At 33.4% G+C, this 16,745-nt stretch overlaps 1 protein-coding gene across 1 annotated transcript in view; it reads right to left on the bottom strand.

Moving 5' to 3' along the window:
• Window positions 1-16,745, bottom strand: part of LOC120627421 (dachshund homolog 2) — a 207,292-nt gene that overhangs the window by 31,727 nt on the left and 158,820 nt on the right. Inside the window, exon 10 of the mRNA XM_039895423.1 lies at window positions 16,247-16,330. Within this exon, the coding sequence (XP_039751357.1) occupies window positions 16,247-16,330 (84 nt within the window). The remainder of the gene's footprint in view (window positions 1-16,246; window positions 16,331-16,745) is intronic.

Here is a 16,745-nt window from a genome sequence, read left to right as displayed (position 1 = left end):
CAATGGTAAACATTAGTAGCAAAAAGTGTACGCTACTCCTTAGCGTTAAATTTTCGTATTAGGTATAGAAAATATTTTTAATGTAAAACACGGCTTGAGTTTTGTTAAAAAAAAAACAGTGTTTATTTAGAATAGAGTTAATAGTCAAATACGCTAATTCTTGTCAAATGTTATTTATAACTCCAAATCCATAGTAATATCGCTAAATTTAGATTGTAATGACATCAAATTCGCAATTACAAGCGGTGCCAGAGCAGTCTGAGATCAATAAGCAATTTCCCCAAGATACCGGATGCGGTCTACCGGGCACAAGTTCAATTATTATTGAATTTCCTATGTCCGTGGCCGGGGAGGCAAAAACGTAGGGCTGTTATGATTCGTTAGAAATCGCGATCGTATATGCAAGTCTAGATCAGAATTTTTAAAGAACGCTTCAGCTTTCACAGCTTTAGAGTGTAGTTAAAACTATCAACACATATTAATTAAAAAAAAAGAACAGCGCAAATCCTAAATCTGTTTTTTTTAAAAAAGGTCGCGAGTTTTAATAACTATTAAAACTGCCACATGTTAATTCATTCTTATTAAAGTCGGTGTTTTAAATTTCAGACTAAATTTTTAAGGGGTCAATAAAACTGCTCATTATTTAATAGGGCTTGTGTCCTGTTTTTTATATTATTAAGAAATATATAGAATCTGACGAAGAATATAAAAGTATTTTACCATAGTTTAAAGTAAATTTTAGTTATATTTATTAGCAAGATAAAATTTTAAATTTATACTTTTAAAAGTACTAAAAATTATGTTTATGTCAAACATACTCACGTTTAAATATCACCAAAATTACAGAATAACTATTAAAATCCATGTATGTCGAAGAATAATTACTTAGCAAGTTATGACTGTCTTTTACGCGAAGTACGTTAGGTAGGTAGGTTACAATAGGTAGGTTTGTAAATGTTTATTTGTATAATTAATTCTAAAAACTTTCCCTATAATGAAGATGCCACTCGGTGTTGTTGTTTCATGGAATCCGGTTTACAAGGGGTTGCTTTCCCGCCTATTTTATTCGCTTTGTATTACTTGGGATTATTTCGATGTTTATTTACCCATAACTTAATCGCCTTTTAAGATATTTACAGCGGATCTTCAAAAGGAAGTAGTAATTTTAACACATTAAAAGTACTTACTTCGAGTACTTATTGGGTTGCATGTTACCTACTATTAGATATTTTTTTCTTAAACCTGTACACATTTATGAAAAAGAAAAAGGTGGAAGCGCTGTTAAGTTAAGTTTAAATATATAAAGGATCGCCCTTAAATTATAATAACTCGATCTATTAACGTTCCACTACTGGGAATAGGATTCTTCTCTCGTAGGAGAGAGAGATTTATTTATTTCCCATGTTACATTTTTGTCATTACAGGACAAAGATGCAATATCTAGCAATTTTTGGGCTGACCTGAGAGTCGAACAATGTACCTCGTGATGCATAGTTGAAAATAAAAACCAATGAATCAACGATGGATACGGCTATAAAATACATTATTGAAAATGGATAAAAATATTATGAGTTATGAAGTATTTGAAATATATCTCCATAATTATCGGGAAATGTAATGGGTAATTTACGAAAAATTAAACAACAATGAATTAAGATAAGTCCCTTCAATACGTATGTATATGTATAGTACAACGTTCAAAAGTAGTTCTAACTCCCAAATTTGAGTGGTAAAACTGAATAGAATGCGCGTATGCAAATTTGCTTCATTTCCCAAATTGCCCACTGGAGCGAATGAACTAGTGAGCCGGCGCTGTGCCGGTTCGCTTTGGGAGTTGGCACTCGAAACTGCACTACAATGACTCATTGCCACCGGTTACAGGCCACCCGTACGGGCGGGCTCTGACGAAACTTCGCCAAAAAACCTCATCTTAAATTCATCGAGCACAACACTCTTTAATTAAGGAAATAAATAGAAACACATAGACAGAAGAAGATTACAAAATGTAGAAGTGTGCTTAGTAGAGATCATCGTCACGCAACCTTTGGATTAGGAAAACATGAGCGGAAACAAACAAGTGGTGTAATATTATAAAAATTATAAATATTCGAATATATAAACGAAAAAGAAAAAAAAAATTATGATCTAAACCTGTACACATTCTACCCTGCAACTTCCCGCTAATTCCATACTTATTTTGTTCAACGAGCTCAAAAGTCTGATAGAAGTTTCATAAAGCAATATTTTTCGGATTTTTAAATTAAATTTTTCTAAATTTAGATTCTTAGCGTGAAGTTAAAAAAAAATAACATGATGCAATTATAGAAAATTAGTAGGGTGGTTGACTCTTCAGGTCCTTTCTTTATTGTTCCGTTAATTTCATACCTAAGTGCTTAAAACTGAATTTATTACATCGTTTTTGAGCTTTTCGTGCTCGAAAGTCGGATAGAAGAATTGCTATAACTTTTGAACGAATCATCCCATTTTTAAGTGCCATGAAAAATTTTCTTAGCGGAAAGTTAAAAATTGAAATATAATGTATAACTAGTCGTTTATGAAGCAGTATTTGTTTTACTCATACTAATATTGTTAACGCTAAAGTGTGTTCTTTATTTTGTTCTTCCTAACTAAGTAACCAATCAAGTTGATTTTTGTTTAGACGGAGAGTAACATAGGCTAGCTTTTTATTCTAAGAAAACTAACTGTTCCACGGGATTTGTAAATAAATGAAATAAACGCTGTCGAAGAAGGTGTGCAACAGCTAGTGTTAAATTAGTTAACATGTTGAAACCAACATCACAACTTGAATACCAGAAATTTCCTTAATAGTATAAATTGGTACCAAATATCTCTAGAATAACCATTAAAAGACCAGTAAAAGATCGAATTTCAACGCCTTGTTTATTCGTCAGATATCAGGTGTTGCGTAATTTGGATTATGCTCTCCTTTAAATAAACATTTTAACTTAAGAAGATGCAGTTCTTTCCATCACAGGTAGGGATTTAAGTGGGGCAGTTTAAAATGATTAATGATATAATTCCGTAATCCATTAATTTTAGCCAACGTTTTCCATCTAAGCATACCTACAAAAATATGTTTGTTATTACATGACATTACAAATAGTTGAAATGCTTTGTTTTTCTCTTCTATAATTTGCATGTTTGCCTTCCTTTTGAATCTCTTGCTGAAAACTACAGTCATCTTTTGCGTAGTTTAAAAGATCTAAGCGTACAAACTGCGGGAGTGACTTTATTTTATACAATGTAAAGATAAATAAATATACTACGACAATATATGACGACAATTTAGTACCAAAGTAAGCGTAGCTTGTGTTATGGGTACTAAGATGACTAGTGAATATTTTTATGAATCATGCACATAAACACTTATAATATACAAATAAACAGCCAGATAAAGATGTTGTGCCGAATGAATGTAGAGCTGAGTCGAGGCAGAGAATTTATTGAAAAAATATTGACAGCAGGAGAATTCACTGAAGTATTATTTTTTTTGTTTTATGTTTTAAATCGAGACATAATCGAATGATTGTCATATAGGCAACAAGTTTGTATCAGATTACAAATGCGATACGGTCGGCACATGGCGCGTGCAGTGAGTTGTAGATAAATTGACAATTCGATCGTAGCGAAATCAACACGATCCCGATGCAGTACATAGTAATAGAATCCATTGAGTTAAGAACAGAACTATTCTATTTCATTGAAATAAAATAGACCAAAAATGTATGGTACCTATAGTCATCAGTTACGATAGAGGTACGAAAAAACGAAAATCAAAACTATTGCTGCATTTATTATAAACATCTTAAATTTTAATTTAAGATGTTTATAATGCAGCAATGTAGTACTTCAAAGGTTTTAGATTACATTAATAATATACCCTGTAGCTAACCTATTTTCATCTAACTAGAGACCGAGTTTAATTGTATTTTAATCTAAATATGCATAAAAATCGACAGAATCACAAAAGATATAAACTAATTAATACGCAACAGTTTTGAGATTTTTAATGTATTTTTTAATAAAAAAGACCTCTCAAGACATTCGCGCGCGTGAATCACAATAGCAAAACAGCGTTAAATGTATAAAAATAAACATGAACAGTTGAATTTGCAATAACATCATCACAAGTTCACGTCAAGACCATATGTTTACTTTACGATAATAATAAAGCATTTAGTCAATGATTTAATGTTACGTATTTTTCAGCTCCGTATTCTTTTCGTATGATTGTAAATGTTATTCATTAATTTTTGATTCGACAGTTTTTTTGTTCAAAGGACAAACTAAAATGACGTCCGAACTGAGGAGCTTTCGTAAATTTCATTTCGTTAATAACCGGTGAGATATTGATAAAATGAGCTATTTCTCAGAGAGCAAGAATTAAACAAGGAAGTTAACAATCTCGTTAATATTTTATATACAAAGTTGTCTATATCGCGTATATTGAAACCGTGTTCTAACAATTTCACATACAATCATAAATTCTAATTTAGCGCGTTGCCGGATCGCGTTACCACCTTCAGTTTCGTTTCATTGTATGTTACTCCCAAGGCGGCGCCCTTAACGTATACAAAATTAATTAGACAAAATCTTGGGCTTGCAATATTTTATTATTATTTCCGTTACTGAGATTTTATTAGCGCTTCATATTTATTACTTTTACGTTGGATCTGAATGGGGCGTTGATTAGCATCGTTCCTGTATGTTCTCCTTGCTACAAGTTCGTAATTACAGAAGTTGTATGTAATTACACGGCCACGTACATTGTGAAACCTTCTCGGGACTTCGTTTTGCTTCGTTATCGCGCAGCGAATGATGCTTTGCTAAATTAAACGTCGCCCATACAGATATTTTCTTTATTAAAACTGCCTATCCACTTCTACGCAACTGTTTAATTTACTACTCTAACAAAGTGTAGCTTTATTATTATCATGATTACTTTTCGACTACCCACAACTAGAAAGCTTATTTTAATCGAAATAATATAACTGTCAGTAGCAAATATTGCTTTCATGTATGTGCTTCTGCCATTGAAATCCCCCGTAACTTCAACCTTGATATCAAACTTGACAATTCTTATATAAAGATTTTTGGCATCAAGGATCTCGCACACGACCCTTAGCACAATGAATATACTATTTAAATAAGATATACGTATTAAATATTTAGATACGAAATATATTATTTTTAGAAAAGCTAAATCATGAAGCAAAAGTTTGAAGTCCCGACAATCAGCAAGTCGATTGCAAATACTCACGTTTCGTAAAGGCATCCAAACAATAGAATAAGCGACTCAAAAACAATTAGACTACAATACCAAAGTCGGCTAAGGTTTTATAACGAATACAGAAAACACCTTACTTATAAGGCAGGCGATTCGTGTTCCTAGGACTCAGGATACAGCGTCTTCTACTTAGCGGTGAAATGTGTAATGCCTTTTATACTGATCTCTCAGAGCCGCCATTTACTGTTCCCTAACACGTATTGACTTTTACTAGGACAAGGTGGGAAGGCTAAATGATGCTACTGCATTGTGATGATAGTGATTCCGGCGATTCTTATTCAATTAATGTTCATAACAGCAGAAATTTTTATTTTGGTCTATGAAGTTTCTTTTATCGATATTTTTTACCCATAACTAACATAATTTCTGGGTTATTTTTATAAAAACCCTGCTAAAAAGTAATATATAATAGATTTAAAAAACCCACAACGAACATCAACATCAGGTAAGAATATTAAAAAATCGCATCAGGCCAGACGATTTTCAGTAAAAGGAAACAATGTTATTAAAAACATATATTTGAATTACTCAAGAAGCGAGAATAATATCTATTCGAACAAAAACCCCACATCCACACAGACAAAAGTCAAGAAAAGTTATTTAGTTTTAATTTAGTAATTAGTTTTTATAACTTATAGCGCCCGTCTTTTAGTTAGGGAGATAAAACATAAGTAAGAAAACAAATTGATAACGGATGTTACTGCTAAAACATCCATTGTATATCAGCATCAGCATATCAAAACGAGGCATAAATAATAAAATATCCTAATTGTCAATAACATAAACGATGGCATTTAACCGATGACAGAAACTGCAGCATTAAGTAGGTAGGGACGTACTCTCGTGCATTAGGGAGGGATGAGTTGACCAGTCGGAGTCGGCCAAATCTAATCATTTGCATTAGTCATGCGCGGCCGAAGCCCATACTGCGCTTCATTTCACCAGAACATCCACCCTTGATCCGATTTGTACGTTTGTGGCCTCGCAAATTGAAATTTTCCCTCAAAATAAAAGAGGTAGACTCATTAGGTTGGCCAAGAAAAAGAAAAATCTTTGGCTATAGGTTCTTATCGGCAAGAGCTTTTCTACCATCTCCAATGCAATTTAAATCGAAAGGAAATAACTAGAGAGAGATTTGTAGACATTTTTCAGGATTTCATTAATTCAAACCCTTCTTTGAGACACTGAATGGCAAATGGACGGAGTAGAATATCTTAGCCAAATAAAAGTTTATTTGATCGTCGGTCTTATTAGCAGATACAGAAAAATAAGACAACCTCTATTTAACTAGCTTTTCCTGAATATTTTTCCAGTAAAAAATATTAATTCATTAGCTGGTATTTGATTGCGCTGAAATCGGTTGAAATAACATGGTATCATGGATTTGGTTATAATCGAGGTATGTGAACGTAGAATAGTTTAGGCTAAATCTAAGGTTTCAGATTGGGTTAATGAAGTAAAATAATGAGCTAAGCTTTAAAAAAAAGATGAGTTAAATAAAATTTCTGTCTATGCTTATCACGTGATAAGTGCGATAAATTTTTAATTATTATGCACGAACGAGAACTTAAAGAAATTCTTTAGTTGCATGGATTTCGGAATTTTCATACAACTATTAATGTATGAAACTATCAAACTTTGAGGAAATAACCGTAAACTATACGTGGAGTATCGTTGATATTACACATATGGGACTTTTCCCCTAGTGACGTGCAGAGCATGTTTGACATCTACAAACAGGTCACGTTTTGCTGCAAAGCCAAATAAGTACTCAAAGGTATACATACTCGTAAATCTAGCAATAATCCCTGCTTTTAATTCAGATCTGAATTTCATAGAAAGCAAAATAAAACCTTATTGCAATATAAAAATGCAAAAGGCTTAAAACAATGTTTCCTAAGCCGCAACGGAACCGAAAAAAAAACGAGTAAAACATGTCTGCATCGTTCAAGTGCAAATATTTACTCGCCGTTCGCGAAAACGAAAATTTTCGCCGATAACTTCGCCCGATGATACCACAATTGCGAAAAAGTTGTAGCAATTTCAACCCATTAAGGTTCACTAAATGAAGGAGGTTCCGTAGTTACTCGTATACCCATGTCAACACATGTCAGTTAACATAGAATCTTGGTATAACTTTTTGATTAGTTTGTAAGCCAGATATGATTTAAATAACTTGATTCTCATTTATCAATATTGAGATAACTTCACGACATTGGAAAGTGGTTTTAAACCGTATCTAATCGGAACCTAGTCGGAATTATCTCTCGGATGGACACAGGTGTCTTAAGAGTCCTTATATTATCTGTTTATTCTGTCTCTTCGAGAAATTCGTAAAACTTCAGCAGAACACAAAAGTTTCAGAAGATACGTGCAAAAATGGGTAACTTTTCTGAAATTGAATTCCGTACACGACGCGTATCAAACTGGTATGCGTCGCACGGGCTTACACGTTTTTGCGGTCAGGATTTACCGAGTGTAGGAAATATTTTTGATTTCTTCTCACCAAATTGTTCCGGAAGCATTGGTGGTATTCCTGAAGATCGTATATAATCGTTCGTGCATTCCAATGCCAAATAATGCATTGCTTTTTGCGTGAAGAGAATTTATTATAAGTTATGTAGGTACTTATTTACTAGCTACTTCTAAAAATTTTTGATTTTCCTTCATAAGTTTGTCTGACTATGTTTACTTAATATTTTTAATGCGAAATTCTATTTAATGGTTTGTGTGCCGCACATTCTATTCCGGAAGAATGACCGATGGTTATATATTATCTCTTACCTATGGGATAGGTCTTGGAATAATATACAAATGAATAAAATTACTCATTACTCATCATTTTGCATTTCAGAAGCCGCTGAATACTTGTAGCTGAAATACTTAACAAGATAAATGATAGTGGAAAACATTAACTCAATAATTATTGTATGACTTCCTCCATTACTTGTTTGTCAAATATTCACACGTCAATAGCTCAGTACACAGCAGTTCCAATCGTAGAACGTGTCTATTGTACGTATTATTGGAAGTGTTTGCATTGCGGGGACGTGCCCTATGGTCGTCAGTAATGGGTGGTTTCCGTCTAATGCCGGCGCACAATAGCACCGGTGAGATGCTCATTCGACAGTGCAGATTGCGTCTATTAGAAGCTTTGCAGATCGACCGAATTGTTAGGGCTTCTGTGCACTGACTGAAATCAAACTGTTTCAAATTTCGATTATGCCTCGAGTTTGATTGATCTTTTCAGTGCAAGAATGTACATGGGTAGGTACAACGCATTTATGAGTATACTCATAAAGTTCTTAATTGTATACAGTTGGCCTTTTATACCGAGGGTTGGATTACTAGTAAGTATAATCGTTTATTAGATTAAATTAATCTTTTCGTTTGGGATGCCTTTCCGTAAGTAAAGGATTTAATTGCAGATTAAAAAAACGTTAATGATATTTTTCATCGATAATAAATTTAAAACGTGAATGAAAATATAACTTATTTTAGAATATTCAACTAAATTTCTTACAAAGGTTTTCCCCAACTTGGTCACTAGAGCAAAGAGCACTTAGAAAGGTAGGTATAACCTTTCTTTATATTAAGTTTGATAATTCATTTCTGCTAAGAAATGGTAAAACAGACAGACATACAGACTACTTACTAAGTGATCCTATAAGAGATTCTATAGACGTTAAATTAAATTATTGTTTTTCTGATTTCATGAACTTATTGTGTTCCTCCCTATCGCAAAAAGCATCGCTTTAGGCATTTCAAATGTAAATTATATTGCATTGTTATGACGTATCCCTAACACAGTCATTGGGGTGCATTAGGTAGCCTAACAATAGCCTAGAGTGACTACTGATGTATGTTGATACGATTGTTCCGAAATTCATTTGAATCTGACCACTCGCCTGTCCGATTCGTGATAGTGTTTGAAATAGATTGAGTTTCATCATAGGGAACACAAATGTAGCTACCTACATTTTCTAGCCTTAGTATGTTAAAGTAGTAGAGACTGAAACCACTAATAATTAAAATTTAGCATATTCTTTCTGATTTTCTGTCTTTTTTCTATTATATTTGATTAGACAGTTCAAAGCTTGATTATGAAATTGTAATGTACGGGTATAACTTTCATATCAATTACATCAAATATTAGTTTTAATTGTACAAGATATCGCACAAAGGGTGTGTAGCATTTTCGATACAAGGTACGTCGATAACCCTTCATTCCGTAGATAATGTTCACATAATTGGCGAAACATTTCCATTCCAACCCTTCCAAGACGTAATGGTACGCCCTGCATGTTATTTAATTACGCAATCGCGAACAATGCGAATTGACTCGAGAAGCGATTCCTTATGATGACGCAAATATTAAATGAAAGCATGTGATATATTATTATATACTGTTATTGCGAAAGATCAGTCCAATTGTTCTACTTTATAACTAGCAATATTTTCACTTTCTATGCTTTTAAAGGAGTGCCATCTGGTTACAATACTGGGAAACCGAATTGGCCCTAGATGTCGCTCTTTCGATACCATATAAATCTTTGTTAAATTTCTCACGATAGAAGGAGTAAACGTAGTGTAGTGTAGGAAATCTTGCACTTGGCACTCAGGAGGGTCTGGCAGAGTTACCAAAAGTTTAAAAGCAAAATTAGTTTCGAAGCTGTTGCGAGTATCTGACTAATGCCCATTTTAACGATCGAGGAACAAGGCAATGCCTAAATAAGTAACAACTAATCTAAGGGGATTCCTAGGTAGAATCAACCGTTCACCAATAGATATCACCTAAGAGCTGGTTTGTTTTTTTGTGTTCGGTGAAATCGGGCATAAGAATAAAGTCATGTTCTGAAATTTTTGTCTATTTTAATAGTTAAATAAATAGGTAGTAAGTCATCTGCGAGAGTCATTCCCATACCCAAAAATATAATAGAGCCAGACACAAGTTTAAATCTGAATTTATAACTAATCAGAGTTACTTTGGACTTGAAGACGAAACAACATCTACGGATTCATACGCAACCCTTCTACGAATATCTCCAGACAAAGTGGGAACCCTTCTAAGATAACCCTTGCAGAACTACATGTCCAAACCAATTATAAGTGTATAAATCTAAATGATGGAGTTAGGTGAAACAGATACGTGAGTTTAATTGAATTAAAACAGAAATCAATGTATTATAATATCTTAAAGATTTTCAAGATGACGGTATGGTTACCCAACTTCAATTACTTTAAATTCGTTTTACTATACGTAGCGTTACTTTTGCAATAGTTTTTGAAAATAAAATAATATTCATTTCACATCATATCTATATGTTTATTGTGAATAGCATATTGGTTAGAGCATAGGCTTTCCTAAAAGGGGGGACCGGGTTCCGATCCCCGGATGCTCATCTAATTTTCGGAGCTATGCGCGTCATAAGCCACCAAATATCATTTGCTTTAACGGTGAAGGAAATTAACTTGAGGAAACCGGCATGCTTGAGAGTTCTCCATCCTATTTTCAAATGAGTATGAAGTCTACCAAACGACACCAGGCCTGCGTGGTGGAGTAAGGCCTTGACCCTTATCAGTCTGACGTGAGACCCGTGCCCAGTAGTGGGCCGGTAATGTGCTGAAAGTTATGATGTCGAAGAACCTACAGTCAAATATTTAACAACTTTACGATACAGGTAGTCCTAGTGTGGAAATCACTGATCACGATTATTTCGTAACATTTTGTATTAAGCTACTTAATAATTGTTGTTGTGATCAAATAAATTATAATATAAGAAAGTATTATTGTAGGCCGTTGTCATTGTAAGGTGATGATTTTTTTTTATATTTGAATCAGCAATGGACTGCAATCGCACATGATGATGTGAAAGCTAAAGCGGAGTTCTTGCTTAGAAGATGCTTTGCTCTTGATCTAATAATTTTTATTTGGTAACTTTGACCCATCTATACTATTGCATAACAGAATTATTAAAAACTAAATCAAAAAAACTTACATTAAATATTAATATTCAATATACAAAAAGTAGCAAATTTGAATTGCTGCAGCCAGGCAACCCTACGTGGAGTTTAATATAAAGCTTGTAAATCGGAGAGTCGAATCGATTTATTTATGCTTTCAGAAAGCCGTTACTGCTTATCCACGTTCTTTTCATCAAGGATGCTATTTGTTTTCTTCTGATTGCAAAAAAGTCATCAGTATGAGCCTTCGCGAACATTCCAGATGCACTAGAATAACGTGGTAAGCCCAACAGCATTCTGAAACCATCATTATACTGAACTCGTAGACATTGATCTAAGAACTAACACATATTATAGATCAATGAGACGAGAAATTTTCGCCAAGTTGAAAATATCGAGTTGGAAAATGATCGGAGTTTATTTCGACAGATATTGAGTTTAACATAGCACACATCCCGCTGTTAAAATGGAAGGCGTATTTCACTACGTCGACACACAATACGCTATCTGATGATTGGTTTTTGGCAATTACCAGTATTGTGGGCAATGCGTGCACTCACCGTGTGAAATATGTATGGGATCCGCTCTTTGTTGCATCTATGCATTGCGATGGAATAACAGCTTGTTATTTAAATTAACTCTTGATTAATGGCTGTTATATTGATGAAGATTTGTTTAATCTGCATATTATATGGTACCTACAAGTTTACGCTCATCTTCACGTGGGATATCTGTTTTCTGGACTTAAAACACTTAAAAAACGTATCCAGGAAATTATCTGTCAAAAATAGTAATTACTAAACAAATTTTGTGGTTTTGAAATCGGAGGTTCCGAGGAAAATTATTATTTCTGAATTTTCTCTGGTCTGGCCTAGTGTGAGGCTTGGCCGTGGCTAGTTACCACTCTAATGACAAAGACGTGCCGCATAACGATTTAGTGTTCCGAACGCGTATAAACCATAGGGGCATGGGTTTTACTATAGTATTTAGTAGGAACTAAGAGAAAAGCTTTAGTTATTTATCATACTTTAAAGAACTAAAGCTTTCCTCTAAATAGGTAGCTATTTACACTCAATTTTTTTAGATATATCAGAAAAAACATCATATAAAAATCTTTTCATAACTTTTTAGGAAAAGGGATTTTCTTTAAGCAAGTGTTTTTTTTATTTTCTAAACAATTTGAAAATAAACTTAAAAAGTAACAATATTGTTTACATTATAAAACCGGTTAGAAAAAATAGACTATAGATAATTTGTGACTCGCAATGAAATAGTCGAAGAATGTAATATATAGTAGACGAACGAGAAGTATTCTTCTAATTCATTTTTAAAAAGAATAGAATTACGTAGTAAAATTAGGTTCCTGTAGTTAGCAATAAAGCTTTTCCACCAAGCCCAAAAAAAAAAAAAAGGGTCCTGTAGTTACTCGTATGATTCTCGTTATAAAACTGGACAGCGATGATATTAGGCAGACAAACAATGCACGGGGACTATCGACAAATAATTTTAATTGAGCGGAGAGTAATTGTCAAAAAGCTTTTAGTGCAACGGACACAAGATTGTCAAATATCGGGGGAAATCCATTAACTGTTAACTCCATAGAGCAATTAAATGAAATGAACCTGCGCTGCTCTTTAAAGCCAATGATTAGTATGATCTCATAATAATTTAATTACTTGGTACGTAACTATGTTACTTATAGCCAAGTAAAACCAAAAGCCGATAGATAGCAGGTAGATATCTGTAAGTAAATATTTTTTTATGATCTGGCAGTAGTTATATTCTTTTGTACTGCTTATTTGATTCACAGCATCAGCCTGGTTGTGCAACGCGTTAATGCAGCAAGCATTCTTGGCATCATTCCACACTATTAAATATTCTACTGATTAATATGTATTCATATTAATTAGATAAATATTTTAATTCTTCAATTTTCTTTCAAATACAAAAAAAAACATTAAATAATTATCTTGACGTTAACTTTAAACGCTAATGAAATGAATTCAATTTTGCAGCACATTGCACCTTCTCATTGCAGTCATCATTAAGTAAAAAAAGTATTTTAAATGCAGTTATTGCAGTCCACCGTTGCTGTTACCTGTCGCCTCTATAAGTTTATGTGGGAACTCGTTAAATAGAGTACCATTGAATAGCTTTTCTTTTGCATAGTATTACGATATTTGTAACGTTTTTAATAGATATATATATTTTTTTTTATAGAAGCCACCGGGTTTGAATTGCCACAACTTTGTTAGGGTGATAAAAATTTGCATAGAAGCAAGCGTAACGTTGCAGGGGGTTAGATACTCGTATAATCCATAGGTACTAATATTATAAGGTGTGTGATCGAACTTGGTTCCCCCTAAAGAGAAGCCGAAGCCCTAACCAATTAGCTATGAACGCTTCTGAAGCTGTGACTTTCAGTTAATTTTAATATACGGAAATAACAAATACATATTTAACAGTATCACTAAGGAAATGGGAAAAAAGTACCAGAGAGTCGGAAGAGCCCTTGAGTAAACCTATTTATTGAAAATATCATCCATAAAAGATATAGGTCTAATAATAACGTAACCCTTTGTTTCAAGTGGCACTGTCGTCTATACCGTATCGCTTGACATTTGTACAAAGGTTACCGCCTTTCAGTACGTTTTCTTAGCTGACACTGTTTTATTAGCAAAGAAAGGGTGTTATTGTATTGCGTGCAATTTAACCTTTGAATTGAATGGGGTGGAAGCGCCTTAATATGCTTTACAATGCTGAGTAAGCTATTATGAAAACTTAGCCTATAAATACTGAGCAAGCGACACACCCCGGATTCGCTCAAACGGAAATAAGTTTTATAATTAAGAAATTGAATAGGTATCCAATTTTATTTATATTTTGAATATAATTTTGAGCGCAATAACGGAATCTAACTAAATATCGAAACTATATTTATATTGCAGCAAAGAGCTGGACGATCAATATATATACTTAAATAACGCGAATATTATATTTAAGAAATAGGGAGCTTCACAATATATTTTTAATAATATAGTATTTGTAAGACAACATATTAGTCTTTATAAACAAAAAGTGGACATAAACAGTCGACTTCCATGAAATGGTCATAAATTAGTGAGATCTGCATATCGTCTGCGAAAGGTGCAGAGGTCATTTGTGGGATTGAGTATACGCTTTTATAATATGATTCCTAAGGTAATTTTGGACTTACCAATGCATAAGTTTATGTAATTGATGAATTTCTTAATGACAAGGTTGCTTGGAAGCATTCAGCTCCGCTTTCATCTCTCACAAGATGGAAAAATGAATGTTAAAATGTAAATTGTTCATGTTGAAAAGAGCAACTGCTGAGTTTCTTGTCGGCTTCTTCTCGGTAGAATCTGCCTTCCAAACCGGTGGTAGAGTCACTACAAACAGATAGACTTGACGTTTCAAAAGTGCTATATTACTAAGGGTTACTTGAAATTAATGAATTTTAATACTTAATACTTTAAAGCCAAGTGTTTAAAATGAATGCCCAGTAATAAAACTATTACTTTTTTAATCAAAAAGTTTCCAAGATATCAGCGTCTGCTATCAATAAACCCGTAAGTTGAAGAAATATCAAAACGTGCAATCAAGCCTTGGGAAAGCGAAGAAACAAACGCGAACTTGCCATTAATAAGATATAATTGTGAGTTATAACGTGTGAATAGGAAAATAAAAATGCATTTTAATTGAACATCCGTAACCTATTGTGGCTTACACAATTATTGAGGAAAGAAGACCAATGATTCGTTAGCACGTAAGGAAAATTAGCTGTATTTGGTTCCAGCGTTAGTGTAAGGCCAAACTAGACGTTTTTTATTACTTAACTTTTTGTCCCGTCACCTGTCTGCATACCGTGTCGCAACGGGAGATAGTTTTATTCGACTTCACAAAGGATAAAGTTTTCGCTATGATTTATTTATTTATTGGAAACTAATCAAAACCAATTTATTTTTTAATTAAAAAATTTTATCCGGGCTTATTTTAGATAATGGTTCAGTTCTGCAGTAGCTGCAGTTGAGTACTCAGTAGACTTTTAACAATTATTTTATATCACACGTGCAAATCATAAGTTGATGAGTAAACAAGTTGCTAAAATGTTAGTAAACTAAAACACCATTTTTTATTAATAATATTCATACAGAATATAACAAGAAGAAAAACGGTCGGTGTTTTCTTGCACATAATTCTGGAGGAGATCGCTTTAGCGATAAGACTGCCTTTGCACGGCTCCACGGATCCCGGAATAGTAAATATTCTGTGTCTTCTGTATGTGTTTACTTTGTATGAAATGTGTGTGTGCAATAAAGTTTTCAAATAACCTTCATTTTATGTTTTTTGCTTACTTTATTATGGCTGATTGATTGAAAAATATGAAAATAATTGGAATATTTTCATTTTTCGAAATAAATGCGACACATTGAATTTAGCATGAAGTCTTATACTCAACGACAAAATACGAAGATATCAAAGACACCATTATTACTCTTTTCTAATGAATAAAGTACAGCTCAACCTTTACACAAATTATAAACAAAGACAAATAGACAGCTTGAACTTTGTCTTCCTCGAAGTTGGGTCTATAGGATTTTTTTTCATTTGTAAGTATTTACTGGAGCGCGCAACGTTTTATCGAGCGACAAGTCGCTAGTGTGATCGTACAGTTGCTATTAGATAATGGTTTTATGTAGGAGATAAATAACAAGTCTAGGAGGTAGACAATGGTCGGGGTAATAAGATCAGCTGTTAATTTTGGTGAATGTGGAGCGTGGTCGTGACCGGAGATTTATGGAGCTATAGAAGTTACACCGCTCTTGTTTCTTTTCTTACCTGTTTGGAGATTCTTAAAGATAGAAGGGAAAACAGTTTCTATAGTTTCATAATATCATCTATCTACGTAAATGAAGCTTTCTAATAAAGCAATAAGAATTGTAATCTTACCTCTCATTTTTTGTTCGTCCAACAGTTGTCTTTCCAGGTTGTCTTTTACTTCTCTTTCTCTTAACACGTCCATTTTTAGTTCCGCTGCGAAACAAAGAAAAACAAAACTTAAAAAGAGCTTCTAAGTTTACTCACGAAATAGAAGAAATTTAAATCATCCTGCAAATTTCTTTGGGTGAGTGCATGTTAACCATAAAGGATAGTGCTTGTGGTTGTTTGTAATTTTCAAGCTAAATATATCTGCTTATCTTATATTTCAAACTCTCGTTTCTAATATCTAAGATTGATGAACACAATTCATTTAGATTAAACTTATCCAAACCCATATTACAATCAAGACATTCTGTATAAGTACGAAAGATTTTTGGTGTGCTTTTGCATTTGTTTGATATCGTTTCCATAAAAAATTTAGACTGATTTTTATGCGGTTTTTCTCATTATGTTATTGTTCCACCTAGATAGTATGCCAAGTAAGACCTAGTCTTTAGTTTTCGGCAAT

Source organism: Pararge aegeria, chromosome 11, assembly GCF_905163445.1.
Source record: "Pararge aegeria chromosome 11, ilParAegt1.1, whole genome shotgun sequence".
Taxonomy (NCBI): domain Eukaryota; kingdom Metazoa; phylum Arthropoda; class Insecta; order Lepidoptera; family Nymphalidae; genus Pararge; species Pararge aegeria.
The sequence above is the reverse complement of the archived record's forward strand: the minus strand, read 5'-3'. Positions and strand labels throughout refer to the sequence as shown.